Source organism: Argentina silus (genome assembly GCF_951799395.1).
Source record: "Argentina silus genome assembly, chromosome: 1".
In the NCBI taxonomy this organism is placed as follows: Eukaryota; Metazoa; Chordata; class Actinopteri; order Argentiniformes; family Argentinidae; genus Argentina; species Argentina silus.
In genome coordinates this window covers 20,625,226-20,650,923 of record NC_139655.1, presented here as the reverse complement: position 1 = coordinate 20,650,923, position 25,698 = coordinate 20,625,226, and the positions used below count along the sequence as shown (strand labels likewise).

The window sequence follows — 25,698 nt, the reverse complement described above, 5'->3', positions numbered from 1 at the left end:
AACAGTGTAATGATGTGAGCTAAACCCACATTAGTATAGAATGAGAGCATTTAAGTTGTTTAACAATATAACGGCTCATTTTACAATATTCATCCTTTCAACTTCATCATAACATCTTGAACATAGTGTTGGGACAGAGATCAACTTGGATGACATCATCATGCCCCTGAGTGATGTCATAATGGTAGGTCGCGCCACTGTCCTCTCAGCAGCACCACATCTCTTTTCTCTCACTTTCTTTCTCTCTCCTTTCCCTCCACCCCCCCTCTCTCCCTGGCCTCTAAACAATATAGTACCTCATTTATCTCCCTTTCTCTCTCATCCTTTTCTCTTTCGCCATCCACCTTTTTCTCCACATTCGCTTCCTCTGTCTCTCTCTGCTTTAACCTCTCTGTCCCGAACCCCTGAACAATACAGTCCCTCTCTTCAATAACCCTTTTGCTGTCTCCCTCCCTCCTTATCTCCCTCCTCTCTCTCCCTCCCTATCTCTCTCTCTTTCTTCCTCTCCCCATCCCCCGCTCCCTCCCTCTCTCTGTCTTTTAGTGGAGTTTAAAAGTGGGTGCAGTGCGGCCATGTCTCAGGCTCTTTGCTAGATTAATTTCGGGGCCCTGGCCCGGGTTCCCTACTGTACGTAATGAAAGTGACTCAGGGATTAACTGCAGGCAAGCGGACACAGGCGGCCCACAGCAAGCTGCTGCCTCGGCAGAAAAGACCCCCCCCCACCTCCCCCCTTTCCTCTTTCTCTCCATCCCTCCATTCCCTCTCTCCAGTTAATTACAGTAATGGCTTGGTCGTCCTTCGGGGGTGCTTGGAGGGCAGAGGGCGGGCCTACAGGAAGTGAACAGTCCAGCTCGGTCATGGTTCCGTCTCCGGGGCTCCACCCCCCAGAAGAGAGGAGGGGAGAGTCAGTCATACCACCAACCCCCCCCCCCCCCCCCCCCCCGCACACTCAGACATACAGTTTCTCAGAGGGATAGATGCAATCACAGTGCACAACACTGTTCCCCATGTAGTACAGTAGCTGAAAAATACTAGGTAGAAATGAATACTTGTCTAACAGAAATACACAGCCATTTAGTTGCTTCTTACAGTGATAGATGCAATACCACAGCACAGTGAGGTTTCCAGGCACATGCGATAAACCAGAGACTGAGTATACAGGAGAACTCCCACTCCCACAAAACATTATATTTTGTACCAGCAGAGGTTGCTAAAAAGAGTCAGGGAAAATACTTGGGCTTTTGAAAAGTTATCTTAATCTTTTGAAAGTTATCTTAGATGTTAAAAGGCAATCTGTAAAAAAATTATTTTCAAGGACAGTATATATATATATATATATATATATATATATATAGAGAGAGAGAGAGAGAGAGAGACTTCAGTATATATATCATATGGTTAATATGAGGCAAATACAGCATTGTTATAATATTCTGTTTAGTCAGCAAGAGGTAAAAGGGCTGTGCTATCTGCCTCACTTAGCATAGTGCTAGCAGGTTTTTTTAGGAAAATTTTGGAAAATTAAAAAAAAGATTCAAGATCAGTTAAGGCACACATTTTTTAAATAGAATTTTGAGATGAATAGAGAGACCAAACGCTGTTTTTTTAGACATGTCGCCATAGGAGGGCAGAACTGTGTGTGTAGAACCATTTTGTGCGCCCATTTGACCGTTAAAAGTGGTTGTAATGGCTTAAAAATACACTTTATGTATTCTAGCCTTCCTAGCCTCCTGCTCTAGTCTTACACACCTTGCTTGGGGAAACGTGAAGAAGACATGATCCTAGCAACAACATCTGTCAGTAACGATAATCTATAACTGTATGGAAATTGGTCAGAAATGCATCCTCATGTGGGACTGGCGCCATCTTCCCCGTCTCTCACAAAACCAATCGTAAATCAAGGGAGTGGCATATCTCTAGTATATACAATCTCTGGCGGGGCTCAGGTTCCTCAGGTCAAGACGCAATCAGAGTTACGGGAAAGAACCACATTACTGCTGCCTGTCTGAGAAGGCAGAGAGAGAGAGAGAGAGAGAGAGGGAGAAAGAGAGAGAGAGGAGGGGGGGTCTTGCACCGCCACTGTGGATGGAATTAGACTATAATATAATACAATACAATACAATTAGGCTACTATAATACAATAGCAACCCACTTTACAGAGAGAAACAACAGCAGCAAAGGCAAGAGAAAGACATTGAGAGACTTCTACAAAGAGTCAACAAGTAATACTGCTAACCCACACCACTAACACACAACAGAATACTAGTGACCCTAATAGTAATCAGATGAAAATGCGTACATAAAATTGACATGCACTGAAAGCACCAATCCTATACAAATCTCCACTGTTGCAATTCTGAGTGCTATCCAACATGGCTGATGCTCCGGGACACAATATGGCTGATACTGGTTGGTATTACTTTTTTTCCAGGAACAAAAGCTCAACACATAACCATAAGTGTGAACAGGCCAAAAGTGATTTCCATTCTGATAGTGATTTGTTTTCTATCATCTACCTATTGATAGATGAATATGGACAATAAACTATCAATAAACTAGTTATATTTTAATTGTAACTGTTACTGGAGAGGTGAACTGTGTGACCAAATATAGTAATTGTGACTAACAGTGTGAGTGTTATTGTGGTTGTGACCGTAACTGTGACCCATGATTAACGGTTGGCTGGGTAATGACTCAACAAACAGTGTAAGTAATTGCTGTAATCTGTGATTATGTGTGCTAACAGCACAAAGCCAGGAAACAGAGAACACACCAGTTCACCAGTTAATGTCACTGAGCTATTCAGCAGACAAGATAACAACACTGTGGATGTTCATACCTGATATTCAATGACAGCATACATATTACAGTACATACTGTATTACATTAACAGTAACTGATAAATTCAGTGTTGGAATTTGCGCCTCATCCATCCCCTCGATCCCTTTGTTTTACACAACCTCTCCCTCTACTTCTCCACCTCTCTCTATCTCTCCTCTCCCACTTTTCCACATCCCTCTGTTTTGCCTCTCCCATCGACATACCCTTTCTCTCTCCTATTCCTAATCACTTTTCTTATTTTCCCCCCATGAGAGCCAAGTGTGAGCAGTGTATGAGCAACCCATGAAGCGTTCATGCATGTGCTTATCCATGCACGCGCGCACACACACACACACACACACACACACACACACACACACACACACACACACACACACACACACACACACACACACATACAGTCTGATGAGTCTAAGTAAACATGAATGGGAAATTAAGCATGCACTTTATCGAGTTATCTCAAGGTCAGAGCCTCCACATAAACACAATCTTAGAGTTTGTGTATGTGTGTGTGTGTGTTTCAGTGGAGGAAGGAGGAGAAAGGAGATGACCAACCTAACACACTGTTTTGCAATGAAGATTTAGAGTGGTCGCAACAGCACCCTCTAGGGTAGCACCATGGGGTAGCCGGAGTACAGCTATTTTCCATCCTCCTCTGGCTACATTGACTTCAACACAAAAACTAGGAGGCTTGTGGTTCTCAACCCCTTCCATAGACTTACACAGTAATTATGACAACTTTCGGAGGACATCCTCCAACGTATCAAGCTCTTGCAGTATGAACTAACATCTTCGCTATCCAATCAAAGGACCAGAGAATTATTGTAGTAGGCAAATGTAAGCATAAGCTACAACTAGCACTGCTAGTGCAAGTGCACAAAGAGTGGTGACTAGTTGACTCCAAGAGAGAGAAAGACAAAAGTTGAACAGTTTTGAAAAAATATATATCTTCCCAAATTTGCTAGCTAGCAAACTATATGGTTGTATTTTTTTTTTTTTTTTTTAATATATCTTTCACTTACTTAGCTAATACAGATCATTTAGCCTCCTCAACAACCAGAGAGGAATGATTTCTATGTTAGCTAGCTGGCTAGGCTATCCAACACTGCAACTCCTCCGAATCAAGGTAAACTTTCGGTTTTATTGCCACCAGGGCCCGCCAGTGTAACTGCTAAACTGCTTGTTGCTTTCCGTGATTGTAAACATGGATTGGAATTGTAGATTACACTTGTTAGTTCTGGTTTCTTAATTATCGTTATATGGTGATAATGTAGGCTGTGTAGCGGTTATTGGTTATATGGTATGAAGATTTACCTTGGAGAGCTTTTTGCGCCTGGTCCCAGACAGCTGTTGTGCACTGAAGTCCCCAGGCGAAGGGAAAGGTGAGAGGAGAGCGCGTTGATGCGAGAAGAAATTATACACGAGCAAAGTAATGCTGTATGGCTTTCTATGAAAGTGAACTTTGTGTGAGGGTGATCAAATCAGCTAGATGCAGGCACGAGTCTGCAAGGCGGTATTGAATGTGTAACTGTCACCTTGAGTACTCCAGTGTAACTCTCCTCTGTGCGTTATAAACTTGAATGTGTCGACTAAGTTGTAGCAACCTTCATGACGGATATAGGGTGGCCAAATTTGAGTATCATGCCCGGGGTGGGTATGTAAATTGTCTAAACCTATCGATGTTACATTGAGCTGGGTGAATGGAATATGATTTTTTTTTAAATACAGTACAGAGACTTCCAGCTTTCATAACCTTTCTGTAACAAAATATTCACATATTAGACCTTACGGGCGAACCGAGAGAATTGCCGCGGGTGCTGAAGCCGAACGCAAGCAACTAGATAACTTTTTGTTGTTTTTAATCTAATCAGACAACCCTCCCCTTTCTTTTGAATTTATTTTTTATATAAATGTAGGAGTACGGAAGACTGGAGTGACTGAGACAGCGTCTGATCCAGACAATCCGCTTTCACAAGCAAACACTGACCTAGTGACTTGCCACCATCGTGGCGCTGTAGGGGTGGGTCTTTTGCACATACTGACACTTAATTCGTTCTGATGGGCCAATCAGGGAGGAATATACAGACCATTTTCCCCCACTGTGTTAGCACTAGACGGTTCTGGCAACATGCAAAGCATGCTTGAGCTTCACAGCCTGAGATACAGCGCATGTTCATATTTGGATGGATTTCCGTGTATTACATGTATTATAAGATGGATTGGTAAATCTATTTTTTTCTAAATGATATTATATATTAAACATCTTATGGAATCAGCTCAATGATTTTTTTTTAACATGAACATGACAGTGAACATGTCAAATTATGTATCGTTTATATGTAAGCATTAATGCATGACAGGATGTGTATTAACAGCCGTTATCCGCACACTTCCGCAGGTCGTGTGGAATCGTCTCTTCATGCACATCCTGGAGTGCATTAATGTGTTTTTAAAACGGATCCCATTTTTTTTTGTGAGGATTTCCCCCTAAAACTTGATATTTTAGCCATTAAAAGTTGACTCCTCAAACGTCTGGAAGAGTGCGGATATCCGTGTTAATGCACACCTCCAGTGTTCTACACACCCTAGACACCTTGGAATTCTGCAGTGTTAATACACCACATAATTATATTATATTATATTTTCCCACACATAGGCTGTAACACATAACTTTGTCTCTCCAGGAATTCACAACATTGCTGATTGAATCCCTATGGCAATTCTGAGGTGCAAATCCCTCCGGTTCAAGTTTAAAGCGTCTTTAAACACTTGACATAATTTTGAATTAAAACAAGTGTACAGTAAACATTTCCCCCCCCCACGAATCATGTAGCGCCCCTCTATAAAAGGAGAGTGATGGAGAAGCTATGAATGAAACAAGATGTTTATTCATAAATGTTTTACTATGACACTCTGATTGTCTCTGTTTTAGTGCTGTGTCCCCATTGCATACAGGGAGGGCTTTTCTCTTGGGGCGATCACCTTATGTGACCAAAGGAAACAATTATTTGGGTGCCATTAGGCTACTATCGTACTAACCCTATTGATATAAGACGCCTTTACTTCAAACACAGATTTCACCAATAGACATGCAAGGCATAGGCAAATGATTTGGTTACAAATGCAAAATATTATGAAAAGTAGCTAGCCACAGCACTGGTGGTCATGGCTTGAGTATCTATCGAATGAGTGGATTAGCTTGCTTGCTTGGTAGCTCATGTTTATTGGATTGTTATAAGAGTTGAATTTATGGGAAGGGGGGAATTCTGAAAAACTGAAAATAGGGCTTAGACCTTTGAGGGCTTTAGCCTGCAACTTCTTTATCTGCTCTGTTAGTACAGTAGCATAACCTATTGTTACTTACATGCTGGACATAACATCAAGCCCTCACTGCCATTAAAGCCACAGACTATGATTACTACAGTAACAGAGGTATGGGAAGGGTTAAATGCATAATTAAATCCGACAGTTGTATGATCTGGTTACCCTGGCTGATTGAAAGGGCATATCTGAGTATCTGACTCATGTGATAACAGACATATCTGCCTTTCTGGAGAGAGAGAGACAGAGAGGGGGGGGGCACATCATGAACGTGTGTGTGTGTGTGTGTGTGTGTGTGTGACATTTAAGACCATTGTCCAAACGTTTAACACCTGCATAAGATTACATGAGAAAATATGTCAGCATTCAAGCTGCATTGGAGACCCTCCATGAGTTTTCAGGCTTTTACCATTAGAAGCTATATCATAGCCCAATTTGATCAGAAAATGTGCAAATGAATCAAATGTAGTATGCCAAAGTGTGTGAAGGAAAATGGGAATCATGCACATGGGTTCAGCTGCAGTTGAACCAAATGAGGATAAATGGAATCAATAAGAGAGGGAGACAGGTGTAGAGTGGTCTGTGGAGAAGGTTGAGACTTCCTCTCTTCTGTACTCCCTGTACCATCAACACCTCTTCTTATGTTACATTTGCCCCTGTGCTCGGGAGCAAAAGTAACATTGGATAGGGTCAATTGTAACGCCTACAAAATACACCAAATAAACTCACTTAGCTCCTTAGTTCTGCGTGTTCCCAGTCAAGACAGTGTAGAGACATCAAATTAGTATAACTAGAGACATTTTACACCTCTGTAATGGTCTCTAGGTCAAAACGGCAACTGATGGTACCCAGACCATACCCTTTTCCAACTTTATTTGCACTCTACAATCCCAAGGCTATCAAGGGTGGGTAACACTTTACATTAAGGTACCCTTTGTAAAGGGTTTATAAATGGTTTAAAATTAGATAACAAGTCACATATAACCACTTTATTATTCAATTATAAACCATTATAACAGTTAGAACTCATTAGTTTAAATGGTTTGATACTCACTTGGTGCTTGCCAAATAGGGGGCTTGCAATCAGGAACCACTTATTAATGCTTTATAATGCACTTATAAATGCTTTGAAAACTAACTCTGATGTGAAATCATGCAACATTATTTGCAAAGATTGTACAGTGCTTGCACAGTTGGGTAAGTTGTTTCCTGCCTTGTGGGGATGATTCGGCTGGCATCAAACCGATTCAACACATCATTACATACAGTGTGAAGATCAAAGTACAGTACAGCTGTCACAATATTTTTTCCCCATGTGCCATACTTGAAATGATGTCCTTGTCGACACGTTCCACCGTGCAGGTTCCCAGATTTTATTTGTTGATATATCTATCCACTACTTACCCATTCTCTGTGTTCACTGATGTGTGGTAAGTGCTCTGAGCTGGTTTGGGTTAATCAATGAGTGATGATTCATTGATAATTAAGTCATATTAGGACTCTTCAATCATCTGTACTTATGGAAAAAACCTCTGACCAACGAACATTTATAACTGATGAAATGTCAAATCGTTAACCATTTATTAATGAGTTACTAATATTAAGGAATGAGTTTGTACATTTGATAAAATGTCACCTGAATGTAAAGTGTAGCGTTGATCATTCATTAATGACATGCCAACATATATTAATGGGACACCAATATTTCTAACTAATGAAATGTCACCTTAAAGTAAAGTGTAACACCATTCAAAATGTATTAATGAATTACAAACATTTGTAACTGACCATAATTAATGTGTACCTACAGTATGACATCTAAAATAAGGCACTACGAGTAAAGCAACCTCACCTTTCATAGGCAATTATAAACAGTGAACAATTAGGAATGTTCATAGGGGACACCAAGTAAAGTGATCCAACATTGCATTCATAAGTAGTCATACATGAATAATTCACATCAAGAGTTTATTCACGCTTGTCTATACTGTAATAATGACAGAGATGGCGTTCACTTAACAAAACATAACACAATAATAAACTGCAGCAAGGCTACCGACCAGCTGCGAAATTAAAATAGATACATAAAAAAGTGTTGGAATGGTGGGTTTTACATTGGCATCAACTTACAAGAGGCTTGCTACAGATGATACTGCAATGAACCTGCACTGTCCTATTGTCATATTTTGGCAAACTTTGTGGTGCTTCTATTGAAAAGCAATGAAGAGAAAACTGGTCTGCTAGTCATGTTGTTGTCCAATGAGGTCTTGGCATACCAGGAATTAATCAATAAGTGGAGGGTCTCAGTTTCTACCATATGTACTGAGGGTAGTCATGGTGGTAATTGTAGGATAGAGGCATAGATAGATAGAGTACATGAATTAAGAGTAATTACACCCATAATTACACAAATCTGGTGTAAAAACTGGCAATACAATTTCCCGACTGTGCAACCACTGTGCAACCATGATTTTATTTTGGGAAACACAGGTTCACACAGCATGTCCTAGAGGAAAATGTGAAACACCTATTTCCTCGGTGGTCCTCATTGATAAACACCAAGAACAGTCAAAAACAAAACAAAAACCTCACACCTAAATAGATAAAAAGTGAAAAAACACTATTATACCAAAATACAACACTATAATCAACCTGTCTTGATCCCATCATCATATCATTGGCCCATACAACAATACTAAAAACTGTGTTACGGCTATGCTGAGTCTGAACCATAACTACATTAGCCTAATAGTGTGGGGCAGTACCATGTGATGATGCTACATGTGGTTAAGGTTCAGCTGCTCCACCCTGAGCTGTACTGGTGACAGGCCTACTGCTTTAAAGTCATTCAACATTTGTTCTGGGGGTACACTGAGCAGGTACTGAATTATGTTGTTTTGCATAACCTGCATTTTCAACACTTTTATGTTTTGCATAACCTGCAGTTTGGTTGTCAATCCACTATACCACGCAGAACAGACATGATCAAAATGACACTATATCAGGGTTGACACTAATTTTTATGTCAAACTGCCTTCTGCGATACAGGAATTTTAGTTTGTTGGCACTTTTAGATAACTCTGGCAGCAGTTGACCTGAGTGTGACTGATCCAATGTTAAACCAAGATATGTGACAGAGGCTTTAGATTCAATGCTGTCTCCATTACAGGTTTCTTTTATTCTGTCTACCTTTTGCAGTCTCTGTTTTGTGCCAAAAAGGATAGATTCTGTCTTTCCCTACTAAGTGTCTCCTGAATCTGCCGGGTATCCTTCCCTGACACCAGCAATGCAGAATCATCAGCATGCAGTAGTAGTTTGCATTTTACTGCTGCTGGTATAGTACAGTATATGTGGAACAGAAGAGGCCCTAGTATTGATCCCTGTGGTGCGCCACACATTATCTCCCTAGCCTCTGACAGGGCCCCATTAACATCACAGACTTATGTTCTCACTGCCAGGTACAACCTGAACCATGAGATGAGTAAGACAACTATCTGTGGGAATGCTGCTTGGAAACCTGACTGATATTCATACAGTAGACCATCCTGGATAAGGTACTCCTCAACTTGACAAAAAACACCTTGGAATTGTTTTGTGCAGTGAGAAAAACTAACTGTGCATTTACTGAGTGAGTTTCATCTCTCTAAGTTGTTTCTAATTAGAGAAAATCAGGGTGTTCCAATTAACCCCTGTAACATTTCTCTCCGCTCTCCCCTACCATTGGAGACCAACCACAAACCTTACCAATACATATTTATAACTAGAGGACCAGTAGTTCTATGTATTCTAGTGATGGCTATGTCCTGGCAGCGTTTTAAAGTCAGGTCAGGTCAGGTCAGGTAAGTGTGTGTGTGTGTGTGTGTGTGTGTGTTTGGTTCTGCTTGTGAGTATTATCCATATCATGCGAGGCTAACCGCCTCTCTCTAGCCTGACCTTTTAACCCTGGTAGATTTTATGGGGAGCGAAGACAACTAAAAGGAGGATTTTGTGTGTGTGTGTGTGTGTGTGTGTGTGTGTGTGTATGTGTGTGTGTGTGTGTGTGTGTGTGTGTGTGTGTGTGTGTGTGAGAGAAAGAGCGTGAGAGAGAGCCGCCCTCTCCAAGTCCTCAGTCCACTGCACTCACACACTCTAGCCTGGATGTCAGGCAGGTTTCACACCCCAGTGGAGCTGCCTGTCTGTGAGCCTTCACCCCTCTCCCCTCACCCCCTCTAATCCCCCCTCCCCCTAGAACGCCCGCTACGGATCGATTGCAAGAATAACAAACACGCTACTTAGCCAACGGTATGTACACCCACAGACTGCTCTGGACACTGAGTGTGTGTGTGTGTGTGCGTGTGTGTGTGTGTGTGCTTGTGTGTGTGTGTGAATGCCGACAAGGGAAGGATGAGTTGAACACAGACCAGTGAGCAATACGACTACACACACACAATACGACCACACACACACAAACACAGCAACACGACTACACACACACACACACACACACATACACACACATGCACGCATGCACACAGATGGAGTCAGGGTTGGAGGATGAGTCAGAGAATCTCCCCTTAGACTCACTCTCTCCTTCCATCACCACTGCTCTTTCTCAGGGTCGGTCAATGCACAGCGAAGCCCCTCCATTTCTCACTCATCATGGGGTTCACAAGGATGCACTCACCCATTCAAATGGAAATCACCAGCAACACCGTGCTGGGATAATTACAGATATCTTAGAAGGTGAAAAAAAAGGTGAAATATAAACTTGAAATGCACATGTCAGTACATGTCATAGCTCATACACAATTCTGCCGTGAGATGCTGAGTAGTTCATTACATTTCTACTGTATCCATCATTATGGAATAAATACCGACTAATGAGCACTTATTAAGTGATTTTTTTTAACCTTCCCTAAAGACTAAAGGCAGCCTCCCATTGGGCCATGTGCTGTGTGGCCTTTTCAATAATGGAGAGAAGAGAGAGTGCCCCGCTGCTAGGAAATGATTTCCTCTCACGGTGGGAGCCCCTCCTGTGACATTTACCTCTAGCCAGGGCCTAAGTGTGTGTGTGTGTGTGTGTGTGTGTGTGTGGACCCTGTGCAAGGCTCTAATGACACCCCCCACTGGTACATATACTCTTGGCACCGACACCTCCTGCAACCATCGCCACGTGCACCCCTTAGAGCCATACAGCGAGTGAAGAAGAGAGAGAAATAGAAAGAGAGCGAGAGGGACTAGAGAGAGGGAGATAAAGAGCAATATGCAGATATTGAGGGAGGAAAAAGAGAGAGAATGAGTGAGGGAGGGGAGAAATACTGTTTAAGCATTCATCAGCTCCACCTGTTAGCATTTAATACTTCATTAACCTTCCGTTTCTCCCCCATTGGCTGCACCAGGGGTCCCCTATCTCTGTAGGGAGTTTCCCTATCTCCTCTACCACCCTGTGGTGGTCTGCGGCAGATGACACATGTCATTTCCTCTTGGTTACCCGGGGTTCTCCATAATGTCACACAGCTTGAGGAAATGTGCTGGAACCAAAAAACACCTGTTGACTCATCTTTCACTAGCTGTTGAGTAGCCACAAATAACAACTAAACAACTTATGGTTTGTCATACCATGTGTGCAATGCATATGCCAAATTTTTTTTTTTAAGTAAACCACATGTCAATCATATTGTTTGTCAATTAAAGTTGCAGAAAGTACATTTTGTCACAAAATCACATTACACAAAGAAATATCTGATATGCAGCTAATACAGTCAGCAGTAAATACATCTTATCTGCCTGTCAGAGGGTACAGTATGTCAGCATTGACTGAGGGTGTCAAAGCCACACAGAGGGCCGTGAACTGGTCACACCTCCTCTCAACAACAGTTCACACAGGAAGAAGAGGCACTGATCTCTCCTATGATCCTGTCAATCAGCCATCACCACGGTTACCAACCGCAACCATATCAAGAGGAAGGGGAGCAATATGTCATTAAGATTAGTAATGTAATATTTTTTATTGCATGTATTTCCCTTCCATAGATTGATGACCTGATTTGTACATACTGTACATATACCACAATATCTTCTTGTATGTCAGAGGTACAAGGAGAGATTTCAGGGCAAAGTGTTTCTGAAATCTTCCTACAATTCACAAAAAACATATTACCGTAAAGACAACAATATGAAAAGCAGCAACATGACATGACCTTACACTACCTCTTCCTGCGGACCCAGGCCTACTGGGCCCCAGGCTAATGCTGCCCTTGTGTGGACAAACAGTAGTATAACAACCTCCTCTCTCTGATTGAGACACCAGATGGCAAGAGATGAGGTTTTTAACCCTATAGAACCAAACATAATTTGCCATCGAGACACCAAAGCAGCTAAAAGAACAGTTTGCCATACCTCTCCAAATCAATTGTAAGCACGGATAATAGTCTACAGTATGGGTGTGTCAACATAATCTTTAAATGCACTCATTGTAAGTTGCCTTGAATAAGAGTATCCAAATTAACATGATACAAATTAACTCTTAATAATTATTAAAAAATTGTCCTACTCCTCCTTGTCCCCATCCTCTAGGCTCACCCTGGTGGCCGCCTGGCGTAACAGTAGCTCCTTGGCCAGATCGGGCCTTCCACTCTTGGCCAGGCATTGAGCCAGCTGGGAGGCCCTGGCTGGATGGGGGCCGGCGGGGAGGCCTCTCCTCCACAGGGCCAGGATGTGGAAGGCCTGGGCGGCCAGGCTGTCTGGGGCCTGCAGCCTCACCAGCTGGATGGAGCTGCGGCGCAGGCGGAGAGAGAGGACCAGCAGGGCCATGTCCTCTTCACACAGCTCCTTAGATAGCCAGCTGAGGAGAGGGTCTGACAGGGACTCTGGAGACAGGGAAGAGGGGGTCTTTATGGGTCATTTAAGAGTTGGTCTTTATGGGTCTTTATGGTGGGAAGAGGGGTTAGTCTGAGAGGGTCTGTAGATTAGGGGACACAGATTCTACCTACCAGACTGATCATGTGACATCACCTTTGCACTCACAGGTCGACTGATAGTTCTCATTTTCTGAAACCAAAACAGAACAACCAGAAACTGCATAACATCATTGTCCAAAGCTCATTGTATGGCAAACAAATCTAAATATATAAGATATATAAGTCTTGTGTGTTGTAATGTACCTTAGGCAGCGTCAGTGAGAGCTTGCAGACAGGATCCTGGAGCATTCCAGGGCTGGAGGTGGCGGCCTCGTCCCCTCGCCACACTAGCTGACTCCTGGCTACCTTGTGGAAGATGACCGTGCCTTTGTAATGAGGAGAGCTGTAGTTCCCAAACGGGTCCACTTCCATCAGATGGAGGTGGAGGCGATTCTTCCTCTGGTTGTGGAAGGTGATTCTCTCACATACAGCACCATTTTGGTTGTTCTGAGTCCCTAAATGAAAATAGGTAGGCATGGTATGAACACTTTCAAAATAGCTCCCTAGGATTGTGTGGTAAACACCTTGGTAACAGTACATTTGTTAAAAAGTTCCATCCACCCTTGGACGACCATCAAATTGTGTATGTATTTCAATTAACATTACAATTGCTCCTAAAAGTACCCCCTGTCAGTGACACAGTACATCAAATATATACCTAAGAGAAAGAAAGCAATTCAGCCAATAGTCATTCCGTCAAGGCTGAATAAACGTGATGTTGACAATATCAAAGACATATGTGTACAGCAACGCCGGGCAAGTATCCAACACACTGACATTAACGTTCACAACATGAAAGCATTCTGGGAGGACTGAGGAAGATTGATTATCTCAAAAGATATGAACCTGTAGTTGTGGCAACAAGCCATATGAAGATAAGCCTGTTGACATTACTTGCAGTGTCGTGACCTTTACTGGCAATTTAAACAACTTTATTTTCCTTAGCGGTCGCAAGTGGCTATATGGTTTCCATATCCTCCTGTGAAATATGTGTGCTGGTGTTATTGGTTCCTGAATCTATTCCTCAAACCCAAACAGTACAAGTAATCCATCATAAGGTATAAAGACGTCCAGAAGTAGTGTTTGTCAAGCCTGAACCATTGATTCATGAACTGGCTGTTAATCTGAGTTTCAAGGTTTAGGGCCTTCACAAAATTGTGTGTTACAAAGACATGAAAGTACATTTTAGTCTATCAACATGTATTGTATTGTAGCAGCATTCTGTATCCTTGGGCACTACAGTAGGTGTGATTACCAGCACATGGCAGAGTTAAATATAACAGTCCTTTATCCTATTGGCATTCACAATGTATCTCCAGGGATAACCTAATGCGTGTAAAACCCTTTACCTATTGAGGTGATGTTCCCATGAAAGGAAAGGAGCAGCTGCTCTCCCTCACACATAAGGATCTCTGTTGAGGGCTCCGGTGGGCCACAGTAGCCCTGGGCCTGGAGTTTGGACAGCTCCCAGCTCAGGTCCCTGCTGGGCAGGGCCGCCACCAGTACAGCGTTAGGCTCCTCACGCCGCTGCTGGAGGACAACGGTCACCATGGTGCGGCGGACAGAATCCTCCACCTCCTCCACCAGGGCGGTCAGATGGGAGTGCCGTGTGGAGGAGAGGAGACGCACCACCATCAGTCTAAGTAAAGAGAGATGGGAGAGAGAGTTGGATACAGAGAAAGGGAGAAGGAAAGAGAGAGGTAGAGTAGAGTAAAAAAAGAGATGAAAGAGATGGGGAGTAGAGAGAGGATGAGTAAGAAGGAAACATCAGAGTAAAAGTCATCTTTCAGTAGTTTCGCTCAGCAGTGAGATTGGATTATTGCTGAGAGTGGGACTAATCCACTCATATGGAGTCTCAGAAAGAAAAAAGAACAGTAAAATTCCTATTCCATCGACTTTTTGATGGATTACAAAGGACACTTTGTCAGTACTTTAAGATAAGAAGGGTGGAGATAATTACTCTCCAACAAAGGCCTTATTTCCAGAAAGCCCTTTTCCACTCTATTGCATTAATGTACTCTACTGCATTGTACAGTCAGAGCATTTCTCTTCCACTGACTGGTACCTCTCAAAGTTCTCTGACAGCTCGAAAGACACCAGGCCATTCTGCAGGTTCCTTACAGTGACCTTCTCTTGAACGCTCCACTGCTCCTCCCTCCAGCCCAGAAGTACCATTAGCTCATTAGACGACTCCCTGGAAGACTTCACTGAGGCACTCATCGCTCTTACGTAGAAGAAAACACACACAGAAGATCTCCATTCCACACATTATTGATAGCGTTACAAGGAGGAAGTGTGGTAAGTGCAGTGTTGGGGAAGCTACTATGAACATTTATTTAACTAAATTACTAATTACTTTATAAGGGAAGAAGTTGAACTACACTAAAGCTACCCTTGAGAGAAATACAGTTGTCAAACTAAAGCTACTTTGAAAAAGTAGTTCGCTATATCGGAACTACTTCGTCCAATACACAACAGTCAGTTACTGAAAGATGATCGGTCCGTATGACAGAAGGTGTGTCACTGAAATGCTCCGAAATCACTGCGAAAGAAAATAACAGTTGAGGTGGAGCAAGGTGGGGAGACAGAAAGCAGTGAGGGATTAAATAGTATGCAAATTTGAAGTTCAAGGGATTTAAATGTATTTTTTTGTTTTGGGGGGGAAAGTGTACCTCACTCTGTGAAGATTAGGTTTGTCTTGTGTAGGGGCTACACTGGTGGGCCGGGCGTGGTGGTCTGGATCCTCCCCATGCCCGGCTCTCCTCTTGTCAGGGTTGGGTGGGCAGGGCAGGGTGAGTGTGAGGGGTCTTCGGAGGGTCTGGGAGGAAGGGTGTGTGAGGTAGAGTAGGGGACTGGTGGACAGGACAGAGTGGTAGTCATCTCCCCTGAACTTCAGAGTGGCCAACAAGGTAGCATCTACAGGCTGGATCTGATAGAAAGCAGAAGGCAAGAATTGTATATTCAAGTGGGTATCGAACCCTTGTTGGTTTTGCTCCATACTGCTGGTTGTAGCTCCATATCCCCCCCCCTTCCCTCCCTCCCTCCCTCCCTCCCTCCCTCCCTCCCTCCCTCCTTCCTGTATACAACTGCCAGATTAGGATACAGTAACCCTTTGGGCCCTGGAGACCGAGCTAAAGTCTGGAACATTTCAATAATGCTGATAATTGCTTTGATTTGATAATGAGTTCCTTGGCAAGAGTGGTGTTCTGACACCTGGTCACCCGCTGTGTGTAGAAACACTGCTTTTACAACCCAGAGCCCTGGAGGTGATTAAAAACACATCAACGACACCCACAACAAACTGCTTCTACTCCATTAAATACTAACCAACCTCAGCTCAAGCCTTTTAAACAAGAGCACTCAAAATATTAAAGTCCCCAAAATGAGTGTTTATACTGCTGAACAAATCATTTGTGTCACTGCAAGTTATAATGCCTGCAAAATAACATTTACATAAAAAGAGAAAGAGGACAGACTGAATACTGTACATGCTAATGCAAACCCTATTAGATTCAATCCTGCTTTTTGTCTTTAAGTAATGAAAAGGATGGATAGTCTACTGGAGGGCTATAACACATTTCCTTATTTTGTTTTGTCTATATTGTAGATTACCACGTGACCTGGCCAAACTGTGGACTCTTTATTAGATTACATCTAAGGCCTGTATTTTTCTCTGGTCAGCTCATATGGTCATACAGTATCTATAATGCATTTAGGGCCAAATCCTAATTTGGATAATCTAATTGACTTAATCCTGCATTAGTGTCAAATGGAGATTTGTGCAATAATTCAAGTTAATAATTCCGATGAGAAGTTATGGATTGTCCCTTTTCCTGTACCATGGACTGGGCGACCACAGGTGCAGTGAAGGATCCTGGAAGGTAGTCGAGGCAAACTCTTGGGTCCATGCTGAGTTTGAGTGACAGGCCTCTCCTGGGCACAGTGTAGGTTTCTCTCCTCAGACATGATAGCACAGCAAACAGGCCTAGAGAGTACACCCTGACCTCTGCGAATGAGCCCTGATACCAACACACACAGACACACACGCACACACACATACATGCACATAGAAAGGCATACAAAGTGACCGTTGAATGACGCTTTATAATAAAGAACCATTGAACATAAAGTCAAGTGTCTCTCAAACCTTCTCTCTCCTAGTACATACCCTATGGCCTCCGTAGGTCCCCTCTGTCGACACTGGACTGATATAACTCACCCTCCTCTCCTCATCAACCACCTTGACAACAACATCCCTGTAGTTTCCACGGTAACATGCTCGGAAAGGCACAGCAACCTTGATGGGGAATGGACACTTGGCTCCGTCCTGAACTTTGACCCGGAGGACCCTACTGACCAACTCCTCTGAGCCAGTCACCATGAGGGAGCTCAGGGCATCGGCTACATCACAGGTCATGACCCCAGCCAAGCCCATGGGAGCAAACACAATGCAGGCATCAGGAACGTCTGTCGGGCCATCCACTGATCGCCCAGTCAGCCTAATAAAGGAGCATTGTTACAGCTCTTTATAGTCATCATAGAATCATTGATTCTACAAAACTGATCTCTATTTTTGCCCTGAAGTGTCTCACTGTACTATACAAAATATATACAATTAATGAGACAGTATATACTGTACTGTATATATATATATATGTATATATGTATATATATATATATATATATATATATATATATATATATATATATGGAATATATTTCTGCTGTATTCCCAGCGTTACAATTTAGTTTTTTTTATAACCAATATATAATCCCGTTTTTCTGTTAAATGTGTTAACAGAAAAACAGAAGTGACCATGGGTAAAATGCACTTTATATTAAAATAAACTTGAAAACTTTAAACTTGTTGCTGTATGCATGTTTCTGAGATGAGTGTGTTGTGCATTTGTCTCTTCTGGACAGCCCTTCTCTTTGTGGGATCTATTTGGTTGAGGGGTGTGAGTGTTGACATGTCTGAACCATATGGGACAGCATACTGGGGGAGCAGCATCTGAACAGTGAACTATATGAGATATCAAGACAGTCTGCTCCTGTTTCAGTGAGCAGGAAAAAAGAGGAGGAGGAATCTAATCATACACAGGGAGGGATACATGGAGGATAAGAGGTGGAGAGGTGTGTGCTTATGCATGGCATGATAACAGAGTGTGTGTGGGTCTTAACTATCACAAAATCCAAAAAAGGGTTTACATTTCTCACATGACACACATTGCCTAAACTCACCCCAATGTCGCCCATGCACTTTCTCCACCCTTTTCCTCAGTCCCATCTCCATCGCTGATCTCTGTCTGTGTCACTGGGCAGATGTCTTTACAATTGTCAGTCTCCTCTTCTCCCACACAGACCACAGACCCCTCCATATCTGCTCCAGAGCCTTGCTGGGCTTCTCCTACCAGAGGCCTACTCTCCGCTCCACTGCAGTTAGATTGGGAGCTACTAGGGCTGGAGCCAGCATCATCCTGACTGTCTGAAGAACTGTGGTTGTGACAAGCAGCGCAGGTCTCACTGACACCCTCTGTGTGGCTGGGACTGGCACCATCATCAGCACAGACCGTGTGGGAAGGCCCGGGGTCAAAGCCAGGGGGATCATGGGAGTCTGAGGCATTGTGGTTATCTTGTTGTGTCTTTGAGTCCGATTGTGAGGGCTGAGAGTCACTGGTTTCCTGGCATTGTACGTCACCCTGTAGAGCCTTGTGTGTCTCTTTCTCTGTGGTCCATCCTTCTTCTGCACAGGGTCTGATGATCTCCATATTCAGCTTTGTCCTGATATTATGTAGTCCATCCTCAATGCTTTTCAAGTCGTCCTCCACAGTGGTCAGAGTGTGGCCTACTGATGGAGTTAGTGAGAGTGCGCATGCTGACACTCGCAGTGCCTCTCTCCAGGCTGTGATTCTCTGTCTATGCATCTCACCAAGCTCCCTGAGGAGTCTCAGCAGCCTGTGCTGGGCCTCTCTCTCCCTATGTACCTCCCCATGGTTCATCCTATTCTCCCTCACCCACTCTTCCTCTTCCCTCCCCTCCTCCTGCCCTCCCCCCTCCCCTTCCTCTCTGTTGTTCAGCCTTGTAGCCTTGCTCCCCTTCCCCTCCTGGAGGTCCCTGCCTCTGACCATCTCCCCCAACCCCTGAGCAGTCTCCACCAGCAGCCTGAGGAGGCACTCCTCCCTCTCTGAGCCATGCTGATGCCCTGGTTCCTCCATCTCCAGTTCAACACATCAGCCTCTCACACTGACAGATCACTCACACATTTGATAATTGCTGGGCTGTTGCCTCCTGGCCAGGTCGTTGCTGCAAAAGAGAATCGTTCTGGTCTAAATGAAGGATGAGTAAATATAAAGTAAAATGCAAATCCAGAGGTTGACATCAATCCAATGAGATAAACGATGTAGGCCTACACGTCGTCCTCCCTTGTATACTCTTTCTCAGTGTCAGGGGAGCGTAGGCTACAGTAGTTGCTGCATTCTCTCGATGCTGTTCCTTCTGTCTTTGGTATGGGTGTAAGTGTGGGTAGCTGCTCACTGTACAGGAGCCAAAGCTTTATTTACCACCCTAGCCGCAGTAAAAAAAATGTTACCATGGAGACATCAGAGGTGTGGTGGTAGGACACAAAAGAGACCCATTTTACAGCGAGGGAGACTCAAAGGAAGGCAAAGTGCTATCCTTCAATTGTCTCATCCCTCTTTCCTTCATTCTCTCTCTTTCACAGTCACTTTATCACTCTGTCACAATAAGAATGGAATCTGGCCTTGAGCCTCCTTTATTCACACAAATCATTCAACTATATTTCTCTCAATTTCTCAATGATTAGATTAAAATAAATAGACATTTAAGCCTATTATTGTAGTTTGAAGGTGATATCTATAATCTATGCTCCGGACATTTACAATAACTATATTTGATGACTAACACGTAACACATTGAGTTATTCACATAAACTACTGGTAGTTTAAGTTATGTTATTATGCACAGTCCTGAGTGACTGAAGTCAGAACCATCTCATACACTGAGTAGGACAAACTCACAGTTCTTTCATTTTTAAAATTATTACATGAGTATGCCAGATTGTGAGTGTGTTTCTACAGTACACACCCTTAGCATTAACACCCACATCTAACCCTCACCAGCCCCCCTGCTTTCCTCTGCATATAACAAGCCCAAACAATGACAAGCCATCAAAAGCACCCCAGTGGACCACAACCATCCACTGAAATGATTTCATGCACACGACAATCCCTTTAATTAGCATAGACTTTAATTAATATCTAAAGTGGGTCACCACAAAGCTTATATTATGCAACCTCAGATACCAGACTTTAGATGCTAAACCTAGGGCTGGTTGTTTGCTTCAGAGAGGGAGCAGTGCATCAGCAAATGTTTGACATGCACAGTACTAATGATGTCCACGGCTCAGTCGGTGAGATGATGTCTGTCTGTGTGTGTTTACATGCATATAAAAGTGTTTGCCCACACATTTATCATGTTTGTTTTCACAGGTTCAGTGAACTGACTTGCAAATTGGAACAGTGTGATAATGAAAGTGGAGCTGATAATAAACATGCTCACACACGCATAGCAAACACACATTTATACATACACGGACACATGCACACTAAATGCAAACACATATGAGGTGGTTTACCCTTTCACACAGAGATATATCATGTTGGAACCTTTGGTTAACAACCATAAAAAACATACTCAGGATGTAAATCAATTGAGGTTACAGTATATGTTGCTCGATGCTTCTGACAAAGTCTTGCCATTCACAAGTGGTGAGAGAGCTCCATCCTCTGGCGAAATCTGTACACTTCATAAATGCTGCTACTGTAGAAGGTCACTCTTCAGGAAACAGGATACTTTCCAATTACTTTTTTGCCACTTACTTCAGAGTTGACTGGATTTAGCGATCATTACAGTCATCTGCTTACATCCCATTCATCATTAAAATTACATCTGACAGAAGTGTGCTTAATAAGGTCCAACCCTCAAGCTTTCTAAGCATTTCATTGTGTTCACTACTGCAGTCAATTGGTAGTGCATAACATTGGTAGTGCATAACAATACTGAGTGCTTAGTAAGTGGCAGACAATCTGTGTCCTTTTATCTAATATGCTGTTGTACCACCTCTCTTAAGCTCTCTCTCTTTCACACGTACACCCACATCCACCCATCACACACACACACACACACACACACACACACACACACACACACACACACACACACACACACACACACACACACACACACGCCACACCTTTGATGACGAATGTTACACAATAGCTGCACAATAAAGGACAGGGCAATTCATTATTGTAAGGTCAGTCCAATGTAATGTCTATATTCTATCACACACTACAATGTACGTTGGTATTAGCCCACATATCATGGCAAACTCAGCACAAGTTAAAGTAGCAGACCTATCTTTTCAGAGATGCTAGATAACTGTTGATTCAATAGAACTATTTCTCTATGACTGCCTTCATGTTCTGCGAGTGCAAGCTGATACATTCCTGTCTATGCAGAATGCATAGCCCGAGGCCTCTCGATCAAGCTGGGACAGGCAGAGTTGCTCTTCTACCCAATGTCTCACTGAGTCTGCACTCCTCTTCTCTTCATAAACTACATAACAGTATCAAAAACAAACAATAATTTTAAATTGTAATGAACCGTTGAAAAACGAATCAAATGCAGTCTATATTTTCATCCGGCAAGCTGGTAATGGTATTTTTTGTAGTTTTTTAATCATCACTCGGTGAGCTGCATAGGATATGCACTATTATGCAGTATCACTGGCTTTAAATCAGTTTAAACGTCTCTCAGAGAACATTGAGTTCATAAACTTACTGGACCATGCAGGAGGCGAAAGTATCACCTACGAAATACCATCGCACAATGGCTTGAATGGGCGTGGAGTTATATTGACGCAGGAATAGGAAAGAAAACGAAACGGGTACCGCGGAGGTGTTGAACCACGTTCTGAAAGCTGGTATCAAAATAGAAAGTAGAAAGATCGACAACACGGCGTTTATAGGCCACAGTGGGAATGATATGCCATCTAGGATTGTTGATCACCTGCCGCTGAACCAGAGGTAAGTTTTCATAGACAGACGCACGCGCCTACTGGTGGGTAGCCACACGCACACACGGTCACTCGTGGAATCTTGGTTGTAGTCGCTGTTATCGCATCCCAACTTTAGTCCCGCGAAAACACATTAAGAATGTTGCGATAGGGTTGTAGTGATACTGCCTCTTCTATAGAACCATGTCCACCACTTGATTGATGCTAGAGGTTGTCTCATTGGCTAATGTTTATACTGTAATTTCCTCTTCTATGCCAGTTGATAGAGGGAAGCATCAGGGGGTCATCTCCTCCCATGTGGTCGCCGCCCAGTCTGCCCACCCAGGGCTGTCTGAGTAGCCCACCCTAGCTATTATTTCATACTGTATGTGTCAAAGCAATATGCTGGTGGAAGACAATTCGGTGAAATAATTGGTGTTATAAGTTAAAAGTGAAACAGTGTTCTATCAATATGTTCTATCACTAATAGGACATTTTGAATACGTGTATAGGATTTTAGTGCAGGTGCATTACGGAAGAGGATAGAAGTGTCACGTTGGACTTTGTTCATGGCTGAATGGCTGATAGCTGTTGAGAAATCTGAAGCATGTGTGAGTCATCTAATACCAGGCAGCAGCATGGTTGAGGGAAGGGCCCGTTACCTGTCACACACACACACACACACACACACACACACACACACACACACACACACACACACACACACACACACACACACACACACACACACACACACACACACACACACAAACACACACACACAAACACTAAGCTTGTGTGTGTGTGTGTGTGTGTGTGTGTGTGTGTGTGTGTGAGAGAGAGAGTGAGTAAGAGAGAGAGAGAGAGGGAGAGAGAGAGAGAGAGAGAGAGAGAGGGATAGGGTGCATTCTCTAGTTTGCATATGTACTGTATGAGGGCATTCCAATGTCCTGATTATGTCAATAAAGATGTACATGGGCAGTTCTGTGTAACTGTCAAATGAAAGCAGTCTATATTTTTGGGAAATGAAGTCAGAAATACATTTCTCAACCACCTTCCATCATGAAAATAGACTACATGTGTTAGGTAGGTCTACCTATAGTATACTTTTTAATTTAGTTAACTTTCATTATCCTCGCTCGTCATGAGGCAGAGAAATTTGAAAATATCTTCAGTTATGTGGGTAACAGAATGACCTGGAGACTGGGCAATGATTCTTAAACTTACATAAGCCAAACCATTTCCTAAAAACAAAATATAAGTGTAGATATTTGTTTGATGTTTTTTCTAAATACAAGTTTGATGTTTTTCTAAACACCTTTAAAGACTTTTTGTGGTAGATATTTTCCATATGTTGGACCGGAATTCGAAGCCTTTGCTTATCCGTATTCTTATAAAGCAAAATGGTTGAGATATATATTTCTCACTTCATTTCACAACATTATAGACTCTTAGCTTTCATTTGACACTCACTTTGATATGCTCTGATGAATTTCACATCCTCATGCGTCCTGTTACATGGAACTGCCCAGTTAGAAACCACTGCATTAACATCACCTACCACCACATTAACATCCTCATCTCATGCTTCAAAACACTTCCTTGGTGTTGAGTACATCAGGGAAGGCAAAGCCAGCAAATCACACAAATATATAGCACAAGTAACTGCCATTGAGAATGATGACAGATACAGTTATGTGATGATGTTGCACACTTCTACAGTAAGGACAGCAGGGAATTTGTCTTCATCATTATAGATCGCATTGACACACATATGGTGTGGTGCCCTAAGACATATCATTAGGGTCGGCTACATTATCATGTACAGAATGACATTCAAATCCATAAATTATGCACTTCTATGGGCGACTCATGCATTCTTTCTGTTACCATCATTCTATTACCGGTTGTAAATCCGCATCACTTACTGTAGCTCAACAACCAAAAGAGACTCAAGGTATCATAGCTACTGTAACACCCCACTCTTTTTGCAGACATATTTAAATATTAATTTGGAGCAGATATTTAACAGAGCACATATTTAACCGAGTTTTGGGGAAACATGGTTACATAAGAAACCCAGGGAGATTTTATTCATTCTGTTACCAAACTTTGGTCCTTGTGCAGAGTTGTATGGTTTGTTAAACTTTGCTATCAAGGGTTTTTGTTTGGCATACGATTGAAAGTGAAACATCCAGTCCCAGCATCATTCTGTTACTGGGAACTGCCTACATGATCTGTGTGTACAGTATGCGTTTGTGGGTGTTTGAAAGCTTATACATGGCTTCCACTCTGTGTTATGTTTTGCTTTGAATTTGCTCATTTCAAAGCCCATGTAACATTTGAAAGCTGTTTCTTTATCCTGTAGAGTTCTATACCTTATGTCAGTTGTCATTATTGTTCTACTCTACGGCCTTATAGCCAGAGCTAAAGCATTGGATTGAAGCTCTGGCCTTCTATTCAGGCCTGTCTAATGTGTGTGTGCGTGTGTGCATTTGTGTGTGTGTGTGTGTGTGTGTGTGTGTGTCTGTGTACGCGTGCGTGTGTGCGTGCGTGCGTGGGTGCGTGCGTGCTTGCATGTGAGAGTCAGCAATGAGGGAGAGTCAGCAGACTGAGTCAGGTCAGATGTGCAAGCGAGGACGGCGTGTGCTTTAGTTAGCACTGGCTATGGGCCAACACAGGTCCCTGCATGTTAACTGGCTAACACACACAGCTGGATCGTTCTGAGACCTGGGATTTACCAGAAGAATAATGAATACATTTCAATACACAATGGGGACAGCTCTCTCACCTTTTGAATTAGCCTCAAGCTTCCATAGGCCTTGTAGGTTGAATCCTAATTTGAGTTATGTGTCCTACTTGAACTCCAGTGTAAATCTCCCCTTGACAATGCATGCTTAATGTTTGATATGCATATGTTTTAAAGTTGGGAAAAGGCAAAAAACACATGCATCATTGGGACCAACTTTAACAGCTTTGAATATCGCTCACACTCACACTCACACTCACACTCACACTCACACATACTCACACTCACACTCACACATACTCACACTCACACAGACATGCACTCACAGAAGAACAGGCCTCAGTGGAAAGCAGAACTATCTCTGATAACCTCATCTCGTTAAAGCTGTGTGAGCCTATCCATGCACATGTTTACAGTATGTGTGTGACTATCTAAGGCTCCCCTTCCCTTAATACTGTTACAAGCAGAGCAGTTGGATTGCAGTGTCTGTACTTGTTGTGGAGGGCTAGAATGAGGGCTCATCAGGAAGCTACTGGAACACCCACCAAACGGACTGTTGGATGGTTTTGAGGGTTCACTATTTCTGCAAAGAAAACTGAGATGTGACCTAATTGGCTTTTCTTTTTTTTCTTCATTTTTTTGCACTAAAGGTTGCAGAGAGGCTGTTGATAAAGTTGGATTTGTTTACAGGAAGTGTTTACTGTTTGGTATGGGGATGGAGAGTTGTGGTCTGTAATAGCTACTCAGTATAAGAGTGAGAACTCTATGGTACA

The 25,698-nt window shown here is 42.8% G+C and overlaps 2 protein-coding genes across 4 annotated transcripts in view; one reads left to right on the top strand and one right to left on the bottom strand.

Moving 5' to 3' along the window:
• Positions 1 to 12,690: 12,690 nt before the first annotated feature.
• Positions 12,691 to 19,099, bottom strand: dthd1 (death domain containing 1; the record flags this gene model as incomplete). Its single annotated transcript, XM_083676548.1, has 10 exons — positions 12,691 to 13,010; positions 13,134 to 13,191; positions 13,305 to 13,555; positions 14,450 to 14,739; positions 15,166 to 15,324; positions 15,773 to 16,029; positions 16,940 to 17,119; positions 17,269 to 17,599; positions 18,342 to 18,945; positions 19,030 to 19,099. 10 exons carry the CDS (start codon positions 19,097 to 19,099, stop codon positions 12,691 to 12,693), a joined length of 2,520 nt encoding a protein of 839 aa, XP_083532674.1.
• Positions 19,100 to 22,064: 2,965 nt separating this feature from the next.
• The window catches only part of arap2 (ArfGAP with RhoGAP domain, ankyrin repeat and PH domain 2), a 76,197-nt gene continuing 72,563 nt past the window's right edge, over positions 22,065 to 25,698 (top strand). For all 3 annotated transcript variants that reach the window (XM_083678837.1, XM_083678836.1, XM_083678835.1), the window contains exon 1: positions 22,065 to 22,207. The gene's annotated coding sequence lies outside the window, so the exon portion shown is untranslated. The remainder of the gene's footprint in view (positions 22,208 to 25,698) is intronic.